General features: G+C 38.1%; 1 protein-coding gene across 1 annotated transcript in view; it reads left to right on the top strand.

The window, feature by feature from the left end:
* Positions 1-19,530, top strand: part of LOC150049083 (disintegrin and metalloproteinase domain-containing protein 18-like) — a 59,756-nt gene that overhangs the window by 26,694 nt on the left and 13,532 nt on the right. The window contains exons 10-16 of the mRNA XM_090353880.1: positions 344-425; positions 2,663-2,799; positions 5,312-5,495; positions 8,149-8,244; positions 10,730-10,928; positions 14,405-14,510; positions 17,026-17,215. Of these exons, the coding sequence (XP_090210006.1) occupies positions 344-425; positions 2,663-2,799; positions 5,312-5,495; positions 8,149-8,244; positions 10,730-10,928; positions 14,405-14,510; positions 17,026-17,215 (994 nt within the window). The remainder of the gene's footprint in view (positions 1-343; positions 426-2,662; positions 2,800-5,311; positions 5,496-8,148; positions 8,245-10,729; positions 10,929-14,404; positions 14,511-17,025; positions 17,216-19,530) is intronic.

The following is a 19,530-nucleotide window of genomic DNA, read 5'->3' as shown; positions in this document are numbered from 1 at the left end:
GTGTTACCCTCTCCTTCATCTTCTCTCACCATTCCCACCCCTAAGTTGTAAAGTTCCTTCCCAACATAGTGTCTAGTGTACACTCATTTCCTCTTAACATTTGTGATCAAAACAGAGAATGCACAATAAGGAAAACTATATTCAATGTGAAATAATACAATCCTCTCAAATCTGGTGAGGGAAACAAAGAATACACTTTTGGACATTTCTCTAGACTTTGTTGGATATTATTCAGACTAGGACTTAGTACATTTACAAGTTTTATGGGGAGGACATGATTTATGATATGTTTGTAAGTTGTTTTGCATAACTACCATGATAAAGCACTGACCAAATAATGTAGTTACAGGGAGCATCCTAAATACATGGGAGCAACATTTCCTGGCAAGATATGCACCAAACACTATGATGCAGGTATTGCTATGGTATGGGATGTTCATTTTTCTTTATATTACACTTCGTAAAGCCTTATGTTGTCTTTTGTAATGCAAATGTCACGGACACATAGTTTGTAACAATTTCTCTTTTCTTTATATATATATATATACATTCCTTATTTTTGCTGCAATAAAAATGAGTAATATCTTTTAAAATAGTTATAAATTTCAAGTACAAGAAGTACAGTGTAATCCCCAAAGCAAAAACCAACAAACCATCAAACTAAAACTTTGCTAGTCAGCTTTGAGATTCTGGAGATACCACTAATATTTCTCACAGATGCATCCACTCCTTTCTTCTTCTTTCTCTCACCCTTCAGAAATATACTATGTGGAGAATCACCCACTCCTTTTTCCTCTTCCTTCTATATTGTGGGACAGACAACAAAGAGATGGACCTTCCATAAGGGCTGAAGAAGTTAAGTGCTTATTTTGCTTTCTTTCCCTCAGAAGAAAGCTCATTTTGAGGAGCCATCTTCTAGGCTGGGATTGTGCAATGTGAGGGTGTGTAAAGAAGGTCAATTGAAATTCTTTTTCTTACCCTTTCCAATGTGGCTGTGGTAGGGTTATTTTCTTTTTTTTTTTGCCAAGAGGCTATAGAACCTTTTCAAGTGAACTCCAGAGTTCACTTGAAAGAGCAAACTTGTTCAGTCTGGGACAGTCCATGCTACAGATTTTATTATTTACAGACCATATATATAATATATATATAATATTTTAATATACATTTTTAATATATATATGATACTTTTATTATATAATTTTTCTTCACACATATGTACACACTGTTGATTTTTTTTCATAGAATTTTTTATTGTAATTAATAGAAAGGTTACATTATATTCACCAGATAGAAGGTGCATTACTTCACAAACATTTGATACCCTTTCTCATGTTTTGGTCCCCATTTCCCTCCCCCCACCCCCACCCCTCATCTTTTTTTCCCCCTTCCCTATCCTATTTTAAATGACCAGATAAACATAGTACAATTTTTTGTTGTTTGTTTGTTTTCTGTTCTAGAGACAGGATCTTGCTATGTACTTCAGAATAACCTAGACCTTAGTAAGCATCAGAGGCTAGGCTGGAACTTTCAGTCCCTTGCTTATGTCTCTGAGTGCTAGTTCTCAGGTGCGTGTCACCACACACAGCTGTCACTGGCCTTGCAGTGTTGTCTTCATATTCATTACTTGTGTTAACTATTTTTCTCATTTCTTGTCTAGTTCCATTTAATTGAAGTTTTAGTTGGTTTAAGGGAATCTCTTCTGCTACATGACTTTATGCAGGGGGATTATTTTCACTAGGATAATTATAGAAGTACAAAATGTAGATTATAGAAGTACACCCTAGCCTGGTGTTGAAAGTCCAGCTTTCTGGCTCCTGCATATTAACTGTAGCTTGTGCCCATTGCTCACAATTCTATGTGGCTTTTCACCTTTCTTCTTTCACTTTTGGATAGCAGTTTAGTTATTATAGGAGTACCCCCTCCAAAGCACAGCTAACAACTATTTTTCCATATTTCTAGATCTGTTCTATGTTTTTAGTCATACACATACAGAGTTTTCTAGCACAGCCATGTGCTCCAGATTGTAAGTCCACCCCCACTCAAGTTTCCTATTCATTGCTGGGCCATTTCCCAGACTCATTGTTTCAGCCTAATATTGGTTCCACAAAGGGGTTTGCCTGTCTCATTGAAATCCATTACCTTATACTGTTGTATAATTTTTTTTATTGAAGTACTTTTTTCTCTTCATAGCACTTTCAATGGTAAGTTTTGTACACAGGAAGCTTATTATGGATTCATGTGTTATCTTTTTCCCTTTCTGGAAGATAACTCCAGGTGTGGACAAAACTCATTTGCTTCATACATGCTTCCATTTTTCCATTATGTATGTAATACCTGGCACATACAAACATTGAAATAATAACTGTTAATTGGGATAATTTGACTAAAGTTAAATAACAGTGCTTTACTTCAGTTGCGTCAGAAATACTATGTGTTCCAAATCATAGACTATGTGTATGTTAAATTTTAAACTAGAAAATGTCACAGTTTGATTACTGTAAATTCACATATATTTATAGGACAATGATATGTAAATGAATTACAGAGTTATCCAACATGAAAATTAAAATGTAAAATTTTATGGAATCAAAAATGTTTGATGTTATTACTTGTGTTTTTTCTTTTTATATAATTATTTTTCTTCACTCTTTTTTAATTTTAGTATCCAGATTACATAAATTTGGAGGGATTTTCAGTTGTTGTAACTCAACTTCTTGGCCTTAACATGGGATTGACATACGATGACATCAATAACTGTTCTTGTCCAGGAGCTGCATGCGTAATGCAACAGGAAACAGTGTAAGGGTCTTTTTATTGTCAGGATAACATATAGAGGGCTTACAGTTACATTTTCCAGGTAAGTGTAAAGATCTTTCATAATTCCACATATGCTTTCATGAGGTTGTTTGTTAGATATAATAAACAGTCTAATTTTTGAAAGTTTTTTTTCCTACTTGTTTTTTTTTTAAACAGTTCTGGGCTTTGAACTCAGATTGTAGCCCTTGTAAGACAGTCCCAATACTACTTAAGTCACACATCCTATGTTTTCAACTTTTAGTTATTCTTTGAATAACTTTTGCATTTGTATTTGTGACAGCCTGACATCCTATTTTGAATATTCATGCAGCTGAGATGACAAGTGTCTGTCATGATGCCCAGCTTCTTATTGATTGAGATGAGGTCTTGCTAACTCTTCAGCTTGACACGTGCATCTACTACCATTTTCTTGCTTTCTGTCTACTGAACAAGTAGCACTTCAGGCATGAGTCACCACACCTGGCTTTAAAATATTTGATTAATCTCCACATCAAAGTTGGAAGGGTAGATTATACTTGAAACTATTTCACACGAAATATTTTGTATGTATTATCATAGTCTGGAAAGCACTGTTTCCTATGATTAAGAAATTTTCCATCAAAAAAATGAGAAATACACATGAAGTTAATGAGAACTAGCAATATACTGTTTCTTACAGCTTTTATTTCTCAAGAAAAAGATGCTTTATGTCCCCTTAATGTTACACAGTACTTTTACTTTAATGGATTTTTTTTGGGGTGGTGGGTGAGTCGTGGGGCTTGAAGTCTGGTGCTTGGGCACTGTCCCTAAGCTCTTCAACTTTAGGCTACTGCTCTACCAGGTGAGTACAGCACCACTTCTGGTTTTCTGGTGGTTAATTGGAGATAAGAGTCTCATAGAGCCCAGCCTGATGGCTCACACTTGTAATCCTAGCTACTCAGGAGTCTGAGACCTCAAGATCCTGGTTCAGAGCCAGCGGGGGCACAAAAGTCAGAGACCAATTAACCATCAGAAAACTGGAAATGACCCTGTGGCTCAAGGGGCAGGGTGGTAGCGTTGAGCTGAAGAACTCAGGGACAACTCCAGGTCCAGAGTTCATGCCCCACGACTGACCAAAAAAAAAAGTCTCACAAACTTTAGTGCCCGGACTGACTTTGAATCTTCAGATCTCAGCCTCCTGAAGTAACTAGGATTATAGGTGTGACCCACCAGCGCCCTGCTTTAATGGATATTTTGAGGGAAACAAACAGGAAAAATTTGAAGAAACAAAAATATCTCCTTAATTTCCAAGTAGTCCAACTCCCCACGTAGAAAACCACACAGAATCAATATACATTAGGACAATAATATCATGAAAATTTCATGAGGATGAATCAGTCTACAAACATGAATAGCGTGTTTATCCCAGAGCTATGCAAATTAAATGTTGTAGAAGTTACATTTTTTTTTCAATAAACGTTCACAAATTCAGCACAACTTACGTCACTCATTTTGTTGTTGTTGACCATGGGGCTTGAACTCTGGGCCTGGGTGCTGTTTCTGAGGCTCTTCAGCTCAAGGATATTGCTGTACTACTCGAGCACCACACCTGGTTTTCTGTTGGTTCATTGGAGATAAGAGTCTCACAGACTTTCCTGCCCAGACTAGCTTTGAACTGCAATCCTCAGATCTCAGTCTCCTGAAGTAGCTAGGAGTCACTGCACCTGGGTCTTGTGCTCTTTTAATAGAGCCACAAGTATCCAGTCATGTGGAAGGCTCTTGGGGAGTCTTTATTTATTTATTATCTTTTTATTGTAATGTATAGAGGGGTTACAGTTACATTCGCCAGATAGTAGGTGCATTACTTCTCACAAATTGATACCCCTTCTCATGTTTTTGCCCCCATTTCAGTTCCCCCCGCTCTCTTAATCATCTTGTTTTACTTGGGGACTGTTTCTAATCTTAATCACTTTCCTTCAGGAAGTGAATATAGTTAGATTAGGTTCCTATCTGCTTAATATCTTACTTTGGGTATATAACTCCATCCATGAATCTCTGCAGTTATACATCATATTCAAGCCATATCAACTTGCAATAAATGCTTCTTTTGAAAAATATTAAGCAACATTAACATCAAGAAATATTTATAGCTGACTCAGTGTTTGGTAAAGTATCAGGCTTATTTTTTAAAATCTGAGCCATCTTGTGATTTATACAGTCATTGTGTGGAAAATCATATGTGGTAGTAATAGCAAGATGAATTTATCTGGTTGGGCATTGGTGACTTACAACTCTATATCTAGCTATACAGAAGGCTGAGATCTAAGGATCAAAGTCCAATGCCATCCTGGGCAGACAAATTCATGATACTCTCAAAATAATCAGCAAAAACCTAGAAGGGGAGGTGTGATTCAAGAGATAAAACTCCAGCCTTGAGCAAAGAAGCCAAACAAGAGCTCAAGGACCCAAGTTCAAGCCTGAATACTGGCAGACACACAAAAAGATATATTATCTGAAGAATATTATTTTATTCTAGGAGTTCCAGTGGCATAAAGATTTTTAGCAACTGTAGCATGCATGACTACACTCACATCATTTCAAAACTTGAGGCTAAATGTCTTCATAACATTTCAAATTTACAACTGTTATACCACCATCAACCTGACTGTGGAAATGGAATTTTAGAAGCTGATGAAGAATGTGACTGTGGTATGGAAAACGTAAGTGATAAATATTGATACTGATGTTTGAGAGAAAAGTTTACAATTTTAAAGATATATAAAGTGATTGTAATGGTAATATGTGTGACAATATATGCAATGATATCTTCAATTTATAATTGGGTATGGAATTAGGATAATTAAAATAAATGAATAAATTTCCTTGCCTTTTGAATTGGGAAGGCAAGTGTGTGATGCAGGTTTGTTTTTTCTGACTCCATCAACATAACTAAAAGTTAATGAAGGAAAGCACAGGAACCAGTGCACCCTGCTACAGATGGATACTGCAATTTATTACAAATTTCCAGATATCAGCCTATCCTCAAAGTCATAGTTATTTGCTAAAACAGAAGATGTGATCTTACAACATCCCCACAAGGATAAAGAGTAACATTCTCCTAAATAAGTCTTTTTACGAGAATAATTTTCTTGGGCAGAAACGCAGGTTTTTGTCAAAAACACTGGCTACAACCTATTGCTCCCGATACATACCTCAGATGGACTCCAAACCCAACAAGTTTAACTCACAATGCAGAAAGTCCAGTTGAGTCCTGGAATTCTTGCAAAAATACATCCTGTGTCAAATGGATTTATTATCTTAATCTGCCTGCAATCAGTTCTGCGGTTCTTTTGTGACACATTCAGGTGGATGTCCTTAGACATTTTTTTTGCCAGTCCTGGGCCTTGAACTCAGGGCCTGAGCACTGTCCTTGGGCTAGAGCTCTAGCACTTGAGCCACAGCACCACTTCTGTCTTTTTTTCTTTGTAGATGTGGTACTGAGGAATCGAACCTGGGTCTTCGTGCATGCGAGGCAAGCACTCTACCACTAGGCCAACCTCCTGGCCCTTAGACTTTTAAAAAAGAATTTTGCCAGTCCTGGGGCTTCAACTCAGGGTCTAAATACTGTCCTTGGGCTTTCTCAAGGCTAGCATTTTACTACTTGAGCCACAGCGCTACTTCTGGCCTTTTCTGTGTATGTGGTACCAAAGAATCGAATCCAGGGCTTCATGCATACTAGACAAGCACTCTACCACTAGGCCATGCTTCTTGACCCTAGACAGACTTTAGAGTTGCGTACATCAAACAGTTGTCATCAACTACTCAGGTCCCTGTTACCCATAACAGGGGTAAAGGCATGCATAATTATAAATATATTGCCTCATTTTTCATTATGCTAAGTACACTCACTTGACTAATTGGCTACATATGGCCTCTTCTAGTCTGTCATCGAATGATTCAAGCAACATTAGAGAGACTATAAGCTCCACGATGACACCTACTGTGATCAATCTAGTGCATGGAAAAGATCTATTACTGAAGTTTTCAGCAATGCTGTGACTTCTCAATGTGGTTACTGCTTTCCTGTCCTGGGCAATGAGAGGAATAGAAATGGGGAGACCAAATGGAAAGGAAATCATCAGATATAAATGAAGAAAGACTAATATTTTCTGGTTAAATAAATGAAAAGAAATTAATTTAAGTACTATATACAAAATCTATACCTATAGGTAGGAGACAGGTTCCCGAGCATCATCCATTGGCAGGTATTCTGTATCTGATAGTTCTGTAAATAAATGTATGTACTTTGCAAAAGAAACAAAAGGAGTTGCCACTATTAACACTGTCAAAGGGGAAAAAGGTACATGAAACGTGAAGTGTGTGTGTGTGTGTGTGGGGTGTGTGTGTGTGTGTGTGTGTGTGTGTGTGTACCAAGGGCCTGGGCACTATATATTGGCTCTTTTGCTCAAGGCTGGCATTCTACTTCTTTGGCTTTTTTTCGTGGTGTTTAATTGGAAATAAGAGGTTCATAGAGTTCCCTGCTCAGGCTGGTTTGGAAACACAATTCTCATACCTCCACCTCCTGAGGACTGAGGGTTATAGGCATGAATCTTTATTCCTGGCCATGTGAAATGTATTTCAACTATACTTTTCAATCTTTCTAAATAAATGTTTAAAATGAATATTGTGCAAAATGAAGTGGGATCAATGTTTTAGAATCCTAATTCAAGAAATAGTTTAAAGCACAGTAATAATCTTTAATTCACCATTAAAAATGAATTTATACAAATTATCCTTTCCAAACAGGAACTTTAGCAAACACATCATTGATAAAACAATTGAGTGATATTTATGTTTCTCCTGGAAACTCACCTTTTTCCCTCCCGCAGATGCAATTCCATACTGAATTCATGAGTTAATCATCAACTGTTTTAACTAATAAAAGTTAAGGATCCATGCAGAAATAGATCAGGGATTGAGGGTCTGGCATGTGCAAGGCCCTGGGTTACACCCTAATGCCCTGCAATCAAGCAAATGAGCAAAATGAAATGTTATTATACACTGCTAATTTAGATCCTATTTCTTTACTCTTTATCTTTAGTTGGTTGTATACATTTTGGGGTATTTTAGAAATAGTAAACTTGGGGTTGGAGGCATGGTTCAAGGAATAGATAAAGTACCTGCCTTATAAGCAGAAGGCCCTGAGTTTGATTCTCTGCTCTGCCAAGGGGGAAAAAAAGGTTAAAAATAGAAATAGTAACCTTCCTTTTATATATTCATAATTTGAGTGTAATGTATTAAATTGATGTTGAGAGTAAGCAGCAAGAATTCTTAAATGATTGGACTGGGATAATATTTCTTTTCACATTTTAGGAATGCCAATTTAAAAAGTGCTGTGACTATCATACATGTAAACTGAAAAGCTCAGCCAAATGTGGCTCTGGACCGTGCTGTACCTCCAAGTGTGAGGTGAGTGACCAGCGGTGGCGAAAGGGAAATTGAATCCTAGTGGAAGGCTGAGTCAGTGTGGAACTGAGAAAGGACATCAATATACAAACAAGAGTATAGAGAAAATAGGGAATTACAAAGGCATTTTAGATTGGTGGTGATGCTAAAGCCGCAAAGCTTGTTCTAAATTATCAACACCTTTGACATCCATAAAATCATGCAGTTAAGAAAATGACAAGTGAGCTGGGCGTGGTGGTTCACGCCTGTAATCTTAGCTACTCAGTAGGTTGAGATCTGAGGATCAAAGTTCAAAGCCAGCCTGGGCACAAAAGGACCTAAGATTCTTCTCTCCAATTAACCTCTAGAAAATGGGAAGTGGGGCTTGTCTCAAGGGTAGGGCAGTAGCCTTGAGTCAAATATCTCAGGGACAGTGCCCAGGCTGAGTTCAAGCCTCATGACCCACAAAAATTAAAAAAGTAAATGACAAGTGACTAGTTGTCACATGAATAATGTGAGATTATGTAAAGATCTTTCCCATGTTAATAGGTAAAACCAATCTTCCTCCCTCTCTCTCTCTCTCTCTCTCTCTCTCTCTCTCTCTCTCTCTCTCTCTCTCTCTCTCTCTCTCTTTCACACACACACACACACACACACACACACATACTGGAAGTGAACGATAGTTGCTGCTAATGAACAGTTACCTAATTTATTATACATTGTTCACAACATTAGAAAACATGGCTAAAATATATGTACTAATATAGCATTATCTCTGGTATATGTTTGGGTAAGAAATTAGGATGGCTCAATACTATAATCTTAGCTTCTTGAGAGGCTGAGATTCAGAGAGCATAGTCAAGGCCAGGCTAGGCATAAACATTCCAAGACTCCTTCTCCACCAGATGTTGTACTGGCATAAGCTTGTCAGCCTCAGCCACAGGAGGAACACACTATCTGGGCAGAATGGCATCTTAGGAACAAAGGGAAACACAGGAGGATTGCAACCCAGGCTTCCCTGGGCATAAGCAGTGAGACCCTATCTCAAAAAAAGAATGTCTCAAGCGGTGGAGGTGAAGCCCCCGCTTCCTAAGCATAGGCAGCATCCTAGTGGGCAAGGGATTCCTGCCCCCGCTTCACCTGTAGTCAGGCAGCCTCCACCCTTAGCTACTCACCCACCAGTCTGTTTCCTCCTCTATAATTCACTTTTACAAAAATAGGCTTATGCTGTGGTGTTTGACCTATTGACCTCCAGGGCCATCTGGGGATACTACACTAATATGTCACAGTTTGTCAACTGTGAGTCACATCTGGACCAGTTTCAATTTGGGATGAAGAAAATGTTCCCAATATAAACAGTATACATAGGCAAATTATGGATCAATATACTGTTTCATTTTTCTTAGCTCCGTACTTCAGAATGAGTCTGCAAGTTCATATAGTAAGTAGAAAACTGAAAAAATGATTTTCTGAAACAAATAGGCTATTTGTACAACTTGTACTCCTCGACTTCTATGCCTTACAATTGATTTGCGAATTAAACTACAATCCTGCAAATTATGGCTTACTTTTAGATACACTATTGGTTTGCTCCTTTGAAAAATCATTTCCTTATTTTCCCCAGGGTTTGAAAATCTTTAATTAATCAGAGAGATTACCTTTAGTATTACACTTCTTCAGTCCTGAGTAGATCTTTTAGATCAAGCGAAATAAGAAAATGGTAATTTTATAATTAGTACCATCTATTCCATTTCCAGATTTATTGCCTTTGGCAAATATCCACTCCCCTTTAAATAAGCACCATTCCCTGGTGCTTATTTTGTTGGACTGTGAGCTAGTCTTTCTAATGAATTATACCCTTTAAGTTCTCTCCTTAATTGACTTTATTTCTGTCAATATTTTGTGTTCAGAGAGACACTTGTATAGTAAGCTCTCTTAATGGGAGCTATGCAGAGGGAGGCATTTATGTTCTCAGATAATAATAAATATGTTGTGCTAAATGTTACATACATTGTTACCAGGTGTCAGTCTAAGCTCATTTTCTCTTAAATCAATTTAATACTGCTAAGGACTCTCTGAGAATGTGCTTATCATCCCAAGTTACAAATGTGAACCTGTGCACTTTGTGACTCCCCCACACCAAGAAGCCAGCAAGAGTCAAAGCCAGGAGCTGCTCCCTGGGCCTCTGTGAAAGCAGTAGGTAGGGGCAGTGATCCTTCACTTTCAAGAAACAAACATATTTCAGGAAATCTGAGAGTACCTCACATTGTAGTGCCAAGAGCCAGGTGGGCAGGCGCAGATCTATCAAGAAGGGTTTGTGTATTGCTTTAGGATGGGCCTTCTTTTGGCTTCACAATAGACACTCTATCTGATTGCTCCTTCAGTGAGTTTTCAGTCTTGGGAGCTATGCTAATCCCTCCAGTGTAAATGGCCAGATTAATTAGATGAGTCTCTTCAGTAAGAAGAATCATTCACAGAACAGGGTTTTCTTTTTCTTTTTTTTTTCTAGTTCTCAGTAGCAGGCACTCCTTGTAGAAAGAGTCTTGACCAGGAATGTGACTTTACTGAGTATTGCAATGGAATTTCCAGTCATTGTGTTCCTGACACGTATGCACTGAATGGCCATTTGTGTAGGATGGGGTCTGCATACTGCTACAATGGAGAGTGTCAAACCACTGACTACCAGTGTGCCAAGTTGTTTGGAAAAGGTATTGATCTTTCCTTTACCTTAAATTTGACTCCCTCTAATGTTGATATTAAATATCACACAACCCTAGATATGGACAAATCTGGATTAGAGCAATGTTACAGATCAAATGTGAATTACAAATGGTATGGTTAGATATTTGTAGGTGTGCATGAGGTTTTCACAAGTAGTATCTGCTGTACATTCCTTTTCCTATGGTTTTGATTTTTGGTTTGGGTGATTGGCTACCTGAGAAGAAAATTTATTGTTCATAGCTCACAAAATATATTTAATCTTTTAATAGTGAATCCAATCATTCTATCATCTTACTTGATTATCCCTTTCACTCGTCATATTTGAAAATCTGATTTTAATGATGTGAAACTTAGAAAACTCAATGAATTTCACCTCTGTGTAGTCAGATTTCCTCACTGAAGAACAATTGGTACTTCCAATAATAGTACTCTAGGCCACATGGTTTATGTTTGTATTTTTTAAACATTTTTTTGAATACTGCAACTATGACTCCTGCTTTCTCAGTGTACCTGAAGATGACTTGGGGTTTTTCGGGAAATCAAAATAATCTGAAATCATCAAAATTATTCAGGTAACTATGTTCAAAGAAAAATTGAATTTTGCCAGAAGAAAAAGGGTCAAAAACAGCCAATTCCAGTTATATAACCAAGAATATAGTAAAGAGTCTAGTGTGTACCAAATGATATGCATTTTGTTATTTATGTCACCTTTGGAATTATTTGAACCTTGTGTCTATGATCAAGAGATGAAAACATAAAGGAAGTATAAAACCCCTGGTCATACATAGTATATTTATATAATGAAAATGTGGAATAAAAGTAGTGTTTGGGACAGGAAATACTGCCAGCTGTTGTCAGATATTTCTAGCCATAAGCTCCTTCAGAACTTGCCTCAACTTCAAGGAGTCACCTGTCCAAAGGCACATCCTTCTAAGGGCTGCACATATAGAGTAATTAATTGGGGTTCTACTAAAATGCCTGGCCGTTTGGGCCCAATCATACCCAGCTGTGTATACTGTACAGCTCTAAGTGTATTTTCCATGATTATTTTTGGACAGCCTTCTCAACTTCATTTCTCAGCCTCTGCCTCATCACTTCCAGAGGCCAGGCTCCCACATGCCTCATCTGTGCTGGTTGTCTGTGAGTGAGATAAGCATGTTTCCTATGAGTTTGCCCCATAAATCTTTAGAAATTTTGGTGGTACTGGGATTTGAATTGAGGGCTTTGTACTTGCCAAGGAGGCATACTATTTCTGATCCATATCCTGACTCTTCTTGCTTTCTTCTTCCTTTAGTTTTTGGTGCCAGTATGGAGGTTTGAACTCAGGACCTGGGCATTATCCCTGGGCTTTTTTTGCTCAAGCCTACTGTGTTACCATTTAAGCCACAGTCCCACTTTGTGGTGCTTAATTGTGAATGAGTCTCATGGATATTTCTTCCTGTTCTGACTTGCAATATGATATTCAGATGCCAGTCTCCTGAGTAGCTTTCCTTATTTTTTATTTCAATGTACAGAGGGGTTACATTTATAATCACCAGATAGAGGGTGCATTACTTCTCAAAATTAATATCCCTTCTTATGTTTATGTCCTTATTTCCCTCCCCCCTCCTCATTTTTCCCCTCCTATTTCAAATGAACAGGTAAACATCTATATAATATACCAGGTAACAAAGTGGGATACTGTAACAATATGACATAAACCAGAGGGCAACACAAGAGAAGGGACAAAAACATAATACATAAAGAGTAACAGTCACTTATAATTAAGCTCTTGTTTCCATGTCCTGGAAGACCACTAATTTGGCCTCATCCTATATGCCCTTATGTATATAGGGGTTTGAGCTATTATAATCCTCTGCTAGGAGAGTTTTGGACCTGTACTAATTATTACAGATGAAGGAACCATTGGGCCTATGTTCCTTTGAGTCTGGCTTACTTCACTTAATATGACTTTTTTCCAAAACTTTCCAATTCCTCACAAATGGTGAGATATCGTTCTTTCTGATGGCAGCATAGAATTCCATTGTGTATAAATACCACATCTTGTATATTCACTCATCAACTGAGGGGCATCTGGGTTGGTTCCATATCTTCGCTATGGTAAATAGTGCTGCAATGAACATTGTTGTGCTAGTGGATGTAATGTGTCCTTGTTTCTGGACCGATGGGTAAATGCCCAGTAGTGGAATTGCTGGGTCATAGGGGAGCTCTATGTTTAGCCTTTTGAGGAACTGCCATACTGCTTTCCATAGTGGTTGAATGAGTTTGCACTCCCACCAACAGTGTAGTAGTGATCCCTCCTGGCCACATCCCTGCAAGCATCTGTTGTTATTAGTTTTCTTGATCCTGGCCATTCTAACTGGAGTGAGGTGGAATCTTCGAGTTGTTTTGATTTGCATTTCTTTTCTGGCCAGAGATGTTGAGCATTTCTTCATGTGTCTATAGGCCATTCTTATTTCTTTAAGTCTTTGGTCTATCTTTTAATGGGATGCTTGTTTCTTTGGAGATTTGTTTTGGAGAGATTCAATTTTTTTAGCTGTAGTTATATTTTAGATATGAGGCCCTTGTCTGTTGTATGGTTAGTGAAGATTTTCTCCCACTCTGTGGGCTTTCTAGCTTTCCTTATTTTTTAATTCTCTCTCTCTCTCTCTCTCTCTCTCTCTCTCTCTCTCTCTCTCTCTCTCTCTCTCTCTCTCTCTCTCTAACATTGACTGGCCTAGGTTATTATTTTCCCGCCTCAAATAGCTGTGGTGACAGACAAGTACCACTATGTCCAGCACTTTACTGATTAACTTGAAGCCTGTGGATTTTTTTGCCTAGGTCGGTCTTGTACTGTATTATTTCCACTTTCTGCCCCTGGGGTACCTAGGATTGCTTACTGTGTTTACACAGCTTATCTAGCTATTCAACATCCCATGAGGTGAGGTTCAAATACTGCTGCTTCCACATCAGAGGACAAAAAAAGCAAAGCTACTATGGGAAATTATGCGTTGGTTGCAGATATTTGTACTAATATGTAAAATTTCTCCTTGAGAAGAACAGGTGACAAGGGCAAGCTCAGCACTTATTGGACTAGGAAGTAGTTGTTCCTACAGGCAGGGACAGCAAATTGTTTAAAAATTAACTTTCTGCAGTAGACACAAACCTTTCTCCCTTCGCCCAGTCCTGGGGCTAGAACTCAGGGCCTGGGCGCTGTCCTTGGACACTTTTACTCAAGGCTAGCACCCTCCCACTTGAGCCACAGGGCTTATTCTGCATATGTGGTACCGAGGAATCAAACCCAGGGCTTCATGCCTGCAAGGTATGCACTCTACCACTAGGCTATACTCCCATCCCTCCCTTTAGATTTGTGTTAGATGTATTTGTATTACACGTAATACACATGGTTATTTAGAAATAAAGCTTTGTTAGCTTGCTGGCGTTCAAGCTGATGATAATACAAGTACATGTTTGCTTTTTTAAGGTGCTCAAGGAGCTCCCTATGACTGCTTTAAAGAAGTTAATTCTCCACATGAGAGATTTGGAAACTGTGGTTTTAAGAACTCACAAGTATTACCTTGTAAACCGAAGTATGTATATAGAACATGATTATTTATTTGAATCATACAAAAGACATTTCTGTTGTCAAGAGATACTAAATGATTATAGACAGTAAATTGTCATTTTGACAGTAAATAAGTCATTATCTTTGTCCTCTTTCTCTTTCTCTCTTTCATACTGGGGTTTGAGCACAGGGCCTATGCTGACCTTGAATCACAGTCCTCCAAAACTCAGCCTCCTGAGTATCTAGTACTACGAGTGTTAGCTACCAGTGCTCAGCTCAGTTTTATTTTTAATTGCTTTCCATGACACCATCCCGTGTCATTTTTCAGGTAATGGACACAAACTGGAGGACAAAAATTTCAGGGCTCAAGTTCTATACAAAGAATTTTAAATGGAATTTTGAATGAAGTTTTTCAATGGCAGTAATTCTAAATGCAATTATTTTGACTTTTAAGGCATAGAACTTTGTTGTCTGTTTCAAAAGTTGATATCCAAAATTTAGAAACTTTAGCAATTTAGAAAATTTTCAGTCATTTAGAAAAATTTTAGAAATTTAGAAAATTTAGTAATTTAGACCACTATTAACTAATTCATAAACCCAACAAAGTACCTACCTTGTAATAAGTGCTTTCCATATTTTATTGGGAGTATTAAGCATAAAAGAATTAGCTGAGGTCATCAAGAGCCTGCAGCCCAGAACAGAGCATTTTGCTCCTCTCTCAGAATGAATAGAGACCAGAAATTGAATGCTTATGCCCAAGATAAGCAAGATTTCATCCAGCACTTTTCCCAGATTATCAAAGTGCAGACTGAGGATGAGATAGGACACCCAGAGACAGGAGATGCCATTGCCTGGCTGAAGGAGGTCCTGGAGTGTGATGATATTGGAGGCAAGTGCAACCGAGGGCTGACAGTGCTGGTAACATTCCGGGAGCTGGTAGAGCCAGAGAACCAGGATGCTTCAGTGGGCCCTGACTGTGGGCTGATGTGTGGCACTGCTGCAAGCTAGCTTACTGGTGGCAGATGACTTCATGGACCCTTCCATCACCCACAGAGGGCAGACCTGTTGGTAGAAGATGCCTGGCATTGGTTTGAGTGCTGTCAACAAAGGTATACTTGTGGAAGCAAGTATCTACTGCCTGTTGAAGTTCTCTTGCTGGGAGCAGCCATACCACCTGATTCTGAACCTGGATCTCATCACAGCTCCCCAGGACCATGTGGATCTTGGCAGATACACAGAGAAGCAGTATAAATCTATTGTCACGTAAAGACAGCCTTCTGCTCCTTCTACCTGCCCCTCGTGGCTGTCATGTACATGGCAGGCATGATGGAGAGAAGGAACATGCCAATGTCAAGAAGATCCTGCTGGAGTTGGGAGAACTCTTTCAGATCCAGGATGATTACCTTGACACCTTTGGGGACCCCAGTGTGACAGGAAAGGTTGGCACTGATATCCATGCCAACAAATGCAGCTGGCTGGTGGTTCAGTGTCTGCAATGGGTCGCTCCAGAACAGCACCAGATTTTGGAAAATTAAGGGCAGAAGAACCCCAAGAAGGTGGCTCAGGTAAAGACATTCTAGGAGGAGCAGAACCCTCCAACTGTGTTCTTGCAGTAGGAGGAACACAGTTACAGCCACCTAATGAGTCTCATTGGCAATATGCTGCCTCCCTACTGCATGCCATCTTCTTGGGGTTAGCCAACAAGATTTACAAGCAGAAAAAGTGACCTAGAGGCTAAAAGGGTTGGGAGGGAGGCCAATAAATTATCGTCCAACCTTAATAATACAAAAAGAATTAGCTGATTGCTGGTGGCTCAAGACTAATCTTAGTCTTAGTTACTCAAGAGAATGAGGTCAGGGGGATTGTGATTTGGAGAAAGACACTATCTCTAAATAACCAGCAAAAAAAAAATAGACTGGAAGTGGTAGAAAACTAGCTGGGGGCGGGAGAAGAAACAGGAAAGAACAATTTCTAAACTTATAAGCAACAAGTTTAAATGTACTGACAAACTACATTGGGAGGAGTTTCTAATCAAAATTTACATGTAATTCAGAAAACATATGGTCTAGAGATTGTGACCAGAAGGAAACAGACACATTGTCAAAACAAGCAGAAAGGCTACCCACTAGCTAACTACCACTCTCAGCTTGGCCAAATTATCACAATAGGGGTGCATAATAAGATCTTCCAAAGAATGAGGCAAAAGATGATGATTCCTCTCAAGGTAACTGAAGTCTAAGGCATAAAGCTGAGGTCTGTAACAGAAAATGAAGTCATATGTGTTCATTGGCGTTCTCTAAACACCTGTCGATACTGCTGCAGTGGTAATGAATACAGTTGTGTTTAGTTGCTCATAGGACTGGTATTTTGTCCCATTATATCGTATCTCATAATATTACAGAATAATGTTTTTCCTTGGTATTTTCCTTCTGATTTTATTCTATCAATTAACATTTCATTTGAACCTATGCACTAATTAATTGGAAGCTGATATTTCTCAAAAGTAAATTGATAAGGATCTTTCTGTTTTCCCTTTCCAGCGACATCCTCTGTGGAAAATTAGCCTGTACCTGGCTGCATAAACATATTCATAAAAGTGCCGCCCGGTCTGCCATTTACTCTTACGTTCACGATCATGTGTGTCTGTCCCTAACTCCTGGGTCATCCTTGAGCTCAGATGGAAGAGACAATGCCTTTGTGGCTGATGGCACTGTGTGTGGACCACAAATGGTAACAAGCATAATAATCACTTATTTAGCTGTATTCAGTTATGTTAATTAGTAAATACCACATTCCATGATGACTACAACAATCTCAACTTCTTGCTTGCACTTACTTTCCATGTAATGTTGAAAATGTAACTGAAATAGTATTGCTTTCTGGATTTACCAGTTCTCTACCCCACATCCTTACCAGCATTTAGTAATTTAGTATTTTAGCTGTTTGAATATGTGTGTATTGATTACTATTAGTGGCTTTAATTTGTATTTTTCTTTCTTTCTTTTGTTTTAATGCTGGCCCTGGGGCTGGAACTCAGAATTTGAGTGCTGTCCCTGAGCTTTTTTTTTTTTTTTGCTCATGGTTAGCACTCTACTACTGGAGCCACAGCTCCATTCTCAGTTTTTTTGGTAGTTAATTGGAGATAAGAGGCTCATGGACTTTCCTGCCCAAGCTGGCTTCAGACAATGATCTTTAGCTTGCAGTCTCCTGAGTAGCTGGGGTTATTGGCATAAGCCATTTGTGCTTGGCATTTTCAAGGGTAATTAAATCCAATCTCTCCTTTGATTATTTGCTATCAATGTTCCTTTACAGAGAAATGTCTATTTATATCTTTTGCTAATATTCTTGTAGGAGTGCCTTATTTTTAATATTTAGTATTATTGTTTGGTTCTGTCTTGAAATGTTTTACATATAAAGAGCCATCTATAGTTATGCACATAGCATGATACATTCAGAACTATCTATGAAACAATCACTGAACTCTTTTCTCTGACATAACCTCCAAATACATCCTCAACATAATCTCCACATACATAGTGTATTATTTCTCATATAAGCACAGCATATAATCTGTGGTCTTTCATGTTATTTAAATTTATAAGACAATATTGATAACTAAATAAGCAATTGATATGCAGTAGGTTAGGAATTATTTAACCTATATAACTAAAACAATTACAATTATACAATTGGATAAATATTTCACTTTTTCCCCAAGCTCCTGCCAAACACTTTCTGACATTGCCCCATTTGTTAGGAAATGGAAGGACTTAGAAAAGATCATATTAAGTGAAGTAAGCCAGACTCAAAGGAACTTAGGCTCAATGGTTTCCCTCATTTGTCATAATCAATAGAAACCTTGGGCTCTCCTAGCAGAGATTTGCAATAGAGCAAAACCTTGATACTAAAGGCCAAATAGTAGGACGCTAAATGAAAGAATCTCTAGGATATAGTAACATAAGCCATATAATGAATGATTGTTGTTCTTAAGATACTATGTTATCTCTCATCTCTTTTGCTGTCCCTTGGTTATCTCTTATTTTACAGTATCTCACTTCGTTACCTGATATATCGGATATATTTGTATTTGGTTATTTGAAATTGGTTAGGGAACGGGGGAAAAGAAGATGGGGGGGAGAGAAATGGGAACCAAGACATGTGAAAGGGTATCAATGTATGGGAATTAATGCACCATCTATCTGGAAAATATCATGTAACCCTTCTATTAATTACAATAAAAAATATATGAAAAAAAGAAAAGAAATAACTTCACATAGTATATTAAGAACAACAATGATAAAGATAATCCACTTGTTTCCATATCCTAGAGTTCATTTCACGTAGCCTCATTCTGTATGGTCATATGTACATAGCTTTTGAGCTATTGTGATCCTCAGCTGGGAGAATCCTAGACGTGTACTAATTATTACAGAGGGAAACCATTAAGCCTATGTTCCTTTGGGTCTGGCTTAATTTACTTAATATGATTTTTTCCAAGTCTTTCCACTTCCTTATGAATGGGACTATGTCATTTTTTCTGATGGCAGCATAGAATTCCATTGTGTATAAATACCACATCTTCTTGATCCAATCATCTTCTCAGGGACATCTGGGTTGTTTCCATATCTTAGCTACGGTAAATAATTCAGCTAACATTCTTTTGGGAATTATTGGTCTATTAATATACTTTGCTTTGTTCTTATTGATTTGTTTAAACCGTTTATAATATTTTGCACATTAATCTTTTATCTGATATATGGTGTGCAAATATTTCCTCACATTCAATGAGTTGTCTCTAACTACATCCATGGCTATAAAGAAACTTTTACTTGAATGTTCTTACTTGTCACCATTTTGCTTTTGCTGCCTATAGTTTTGAGTTCATATCTCAAAGACCATTGTCAAATCAATGCCATGCAGCTTTTCCCCTGTATTTGCTTCTGACACTTCTACAATGTCAAGCTTCTCACTCAAGGATTTGAGCCACTTGAGTGAATTTTTGTAGATGAAAATCACTGTTGTGAGACAAGTGTCTACTTTCCTTC

The sequence above is a fragment of the Megascapheus bottae genome, chromosome 20 (assembly GCF_031878675.1).
Source record: "Megascapheus bottae isolate mThoBot1 chromosome 20, mThoBot2.hap1, whole genome shotgun sequence".
NCBI lineage: Eukaryota > Metazoa > Chordata > Mammalia > Rodentia > Geomyidae > Megascapheus > Megascapheus bottae.
Note: the sequence above shows the minus strand (reverse complement) of the source record. Positions and strands in the feature narration are given on the sequence as shown.